The 4,212-nt window shown below is 34.3% G+C and overlaps 1 protein-coding gene across 1 annotated transcript; it reads right to left on the bottom strand.

The window, feature by feature from the left end:
* Nucleotides 1-984: 984 nt before the first annotated feature.
* LOC145066147 (Ribosomal protein S5 family protein) lies at nucleotides 985-2,221 on the bottom strand. The gene is made up of 2 exons (XM_079013334.1): nucleotides 1,492-2,221; nucleotides 985-1,313 (listed from the first exon to the last, which is right to left on the bottom strand). The coding sequence occupies exons 1-2, from the start codon at nucleotides 2,146-2,148 to the stop codon at nucleotides 1,146-1,148; spliced, it is 825 nt and encodes a 274-aa protein (XP_078869460.1). The 5' UTR covers nucleotides 2,149-2,221; the 3' UTR covers nucleotides 985-1,145.
* Between the last annotated feature and the right edge of the window lie 1,991 nt (nucleotides 2,222-4,212).

The raw sequence follows: 4,212 nt of genomic DNA, 5'->3' as shown, positions 1-4,212 counted from the left end.
TGGTTGCTAAACCTTCATGTCCAGCGAAAAATCTGAAACCAGTTTTGTAAACAAAATCTAATGCTTGCACTAAGAAACTAGGATTGAAATCTGAGTACAAAGAAAAACGAAAAACCGAAATACCTTATGTCGTATTTACTGAAACAAGCTCATGAATCAATCTCCTCTGATGATAATCCAAACAAGTATTCAATTGAAAACTAGATCTAGAACATGGACAAAGGCCTAGGTGGGGCCATTTTTATTTTAAAAGATAAAAATAATATTAATGAAAAAAATATAAATAATAGATAAATTAAAAATAATAGTATATAATTTCATGTTTGAGAAGGAATAAAATATATCTGTTAAGGCTAACAAGGGATAGAAACGTGCAAGTTTAAACGATTGAATATATATACTTTTAAGATGATTTATTTTAATTGAAAAGTTATGTTGATAGGTTATTAATGGAATAGTGTAGGTTACTTCTTTTTAAGATCATATTTCATAACCTTATTATCTTATTTAATGAAGCTTGTCAAGCTTATTCTCAAGTAAAACAAGTGGAACTTTTCTCTTGTTAATTATAAAATCAACGGAAATGTCGAGCAAAAATAAAGAAAATGAGCTTCACTTACTTAATGCTGAGTTTAAAAGTGCATACCTTTATAAACATCAACCAAACATATAAGAAATAAAACAAAGAAAGGCTCAATGTATCTCAAAGACTCAAACTAAACAAAGAAGTACATTCTGCAATGGAACTTACAGTTTCTTCACTTTGCAACATTTCATCACATTTTTCATTCCTAATCCTATATCTAAGTAAGAACATAATGAACATAGCCTGAGCTTTGACGTTTGTCAAAATAACACAAATACAGTTATTTCAACCATGCAAAAAGAAAAGAATTAAATAAGCAGTGAGCACCATGAATATTCAAAAATTCCATCACGACCAAAATTCATTGATGAAGCATGAGATATGGAACTATTAAACAGTTTCACAGAGCAATCAACCACCATAATATTAGAAAATATGAATGTGCAACCATACCATAGCCAAAACAAGCATAACTCAAAACATAAAATTGTTTAAAAACGACTGGTAACAATCTATAATCAAAACGTTCTAAAGACAAAACATACTCTCCCCATGATTTTCAAGCAGCAATTTCAGCAGCAACATCTTCAACATAAGTAATTGCCTTTGTGGTGGGCTTTGCAAGCAAATCAGTATACTCTTGGAATGGAGATCTACTGAATCTTGTCTCCCTCCAGAAGTCAGGAGTCAAGAATCCATAAGTCTTCAGAAGGCAATCAAAAGTAGCCTGTATAATCAAATACCGCATTAGTAATAACAATTAGAATGTTAATGTACACAAGATGTTATCAAACAAAGGATGTATATACAGAAGCAAAAGCAATTGTACAAGTATAATAACTGATCAAGAACAAAAATTTAGGGAAAGTTGTTATCGATGAAAAAGGAAATGAATGAAATTGAACCTTGACAAAGTTTCCAAGTGTCTTGGTAGAACCACGGGAAGATGTAAACACATCATCGATACCAGCCATCTGAAGGACCTTCTTCGGAACTCTAGCAGCCACAATCCCTGCACCACGGGGTGCCGGAACCAATCGAACGGTAACTGAACCACATTTACCGGTGACCTTGCACGGAACGGTATGTGGCTTACCAATCTTGTTTCCCCAATAACCTCTCCTCACCGGAATCACCGACAACTTCGCCAATATAATCGCACCCCTAATCGCCGTTGCAACTTCCTTCGAACACTTAACGCCCAACCCGACGTGGCCGTTACCATCTCCAACAACCACAAAAGCCTTGAACCGAGTTCGTTGTCCAGCACGAGTCTGCTTCTGGACAGGCATGATTTTCATGACCTCGTCTTTGAGTGAAGGGAGGATCTGATCAATGATCTGGTGTTCTTTGATTGGTAGGGAGTGAAGGTAGACTTCCTCGAGTTTGGAAATCTTACCGTCTTTCACGAGACGACCAAGCTTGGTGACGGGCACCCACTTTTCTTCTTCAGCATCCCGACGTGGACCACGACGGCGGCCTCTGCCACGGTCTCCACCTCGGCCTCCTCTGCCTCCAAACCCCCTACCGAATCCACCGCGTTCTCCGCCTCTCTCAGCCATGGTTTGCTTGTTTGGTTATACAAGAAACGCACGAGAGTGAAGTGAGATTTAGGAAGGGGAACCCTAGAGAGGCGATATAGAGGTTTATATCTGGATATGAAATGCTAGGGTTTGTTTATTGGGCCTTGTTTATAAAGGCTGGAGATACTTCGGGCTTTTAAGTTTGGGCTCACTTTTAAAGTACTTTTTAAATGAATAATTAAAATTGGTTGATCAAATTTACTAAATTGTGTAAATTACTTTATTTAACTCGTTCATTTGAAAACAAAATCAAATAATTGGAAATTGGATTATATGGGTAAGGTTCGAAAGCGAGAATCATATAGAATGTTGTTGTTTGTTTTATTTTGAAAAAAGTAATAAAGATTCAAAAAATATAAGGGTGTTATAAATTATTATTCACTGAATGACTATTGAAATATCTATATTCCCTTATTACTAATTCAGGGCCGGCCTAAAGCAAGGGCAAGCTGGGCAATTGTCCAGGGCCTCACGAAAGCTCGGGCCAAAATTTATGGGTAATACGGTTTATCAAGCCTCACGAAAGTACAGTTTAATATATATAATAGAGTACTATTTATTTTATCAAGTTTCATCTCAGCTTAGTTGGTTAGGTACTCAAATTATAGGCGCTTCATTTGATGGCGTTTTTTAGTGGCTAGAGTTCGGAGGATGATGAGACTTTAGAAATAGCCACTAACAAAAAAAACTGAAATCTTATTTTGTTTCCAATACAATCGCTTTAGCCCTTTTCTCAAATATTAACTCAATTAATTCTGTTTCTCTCGGTTCTCTAATCTCTCTCGACTCTTTGTTAGTGATTTAATCACATGAGTTCATAGGAATTCACGGCCAATCTGTTAAGGTATTCATTAATGTTTAAGTGATTTTTTTATTTTGATTATGTGTTTAAAAGTTGAATTGTTGAAACCAAATGAAGTATTCGATAATTGTTCTTTAGATTTGAATTTCTGATTTTTTGATATTAATGGCCTAGTGTACAATGGTAGTGGGTTTCATGTTCAATCTTTGTTGTTGGCTTGTAAACCTTGTAACAACAACATGGTACCTTTTTTTGGTTGGCGGAATGCTTGTAAACATGTGTTTTAGTCTGTACTTTAGTCATTGGGGCATCAAATATTTGAAGGAAGAAAATAGTACTTTATTTTTTTAAGCAAACTAACAACAGCCTTTGTCAAATTTATGGTTTAATTATCGTTGGAAAACATCAAGCATGGCTTGTTCAATAGTGTAATGATATTGTTTGGTATATTTATATGCAGTTTGGAAAAGTAAAAGCAGATTAAATGAAATTTTTTCTTAGAATGCTCAAGGAGAAAAACAAAACCAAACAATATCAACATCCGTCTAATGTCAACCATCATGTGTTTTCATTTATCTTGTATCATCTAAATATCTAATATTTTTTTTTATCATTGATTTATATTATAGGGTTTGGTAATGTTACATATTTAAAAAGATATATTGTATAATGTTGTTTTTTAGTTGATACTTTTGTTTAGTGATTTTACATCTAGAAAAAACTCATACAAATATTTTTTTTATTCAATTACTAATTGAATAAAAAGATCGAAATTGGAACAAGCAGTGGCGGACGTAGAATGTTTTAGTAGGAGTGACACTAAAAAAAATTCTGAAAAAATCTAAATTAGTAGTGACCATTGTATTTTAAGCCGATGCACCTAATAGAAAAAACATGAAAAAAAAAAAACATAATTTTTTTTACACTACGTGCCTAAATCGGAGCAGTGGCCTGGGACTCCCCGGACTCCAGTAAGGTCCGCCACTGGGAACAAGTAGCTTCTTTCAAAGCTTAATGGACCTTAATTGTAAGTTTTTCATCTCTTTTCTCAATTTTTATATGAATTTTGGTAATTTTTTTTTTAAATTTGAATTTGAAGGGCCCCTTTCTCATCTTTTGCCCCGGGCCTCTTATCTGTTGGGACCGGCCATGATTACTATCCATAATTAGTGAGCATTATAAAAAAACATTATTATGAGTTTTATGAGTGTAGTTATGCACCACTATAACGAGCATTCATA

This window comes from Lactuca serriola, chromosome 8 (assembly GCF_051521515.1).
Source record: "Lactuca serriola cultivar US96UC23 chromosome 8, Lser_US96UC23_V15, whole genome shotgun sequence".
Taxonomy (NCBI): Eukaryota; Viridiplantae; Streptophyta; class Magnoliopsida; order Asterales; family Asteraceae; genus Lactuca; species Lactuca serriola.
The sequence above is the reverse complement of the archived record's forward strand: the minus strand, read 5'-3'. Positions and strand labels throughout refer to the sequence as shown.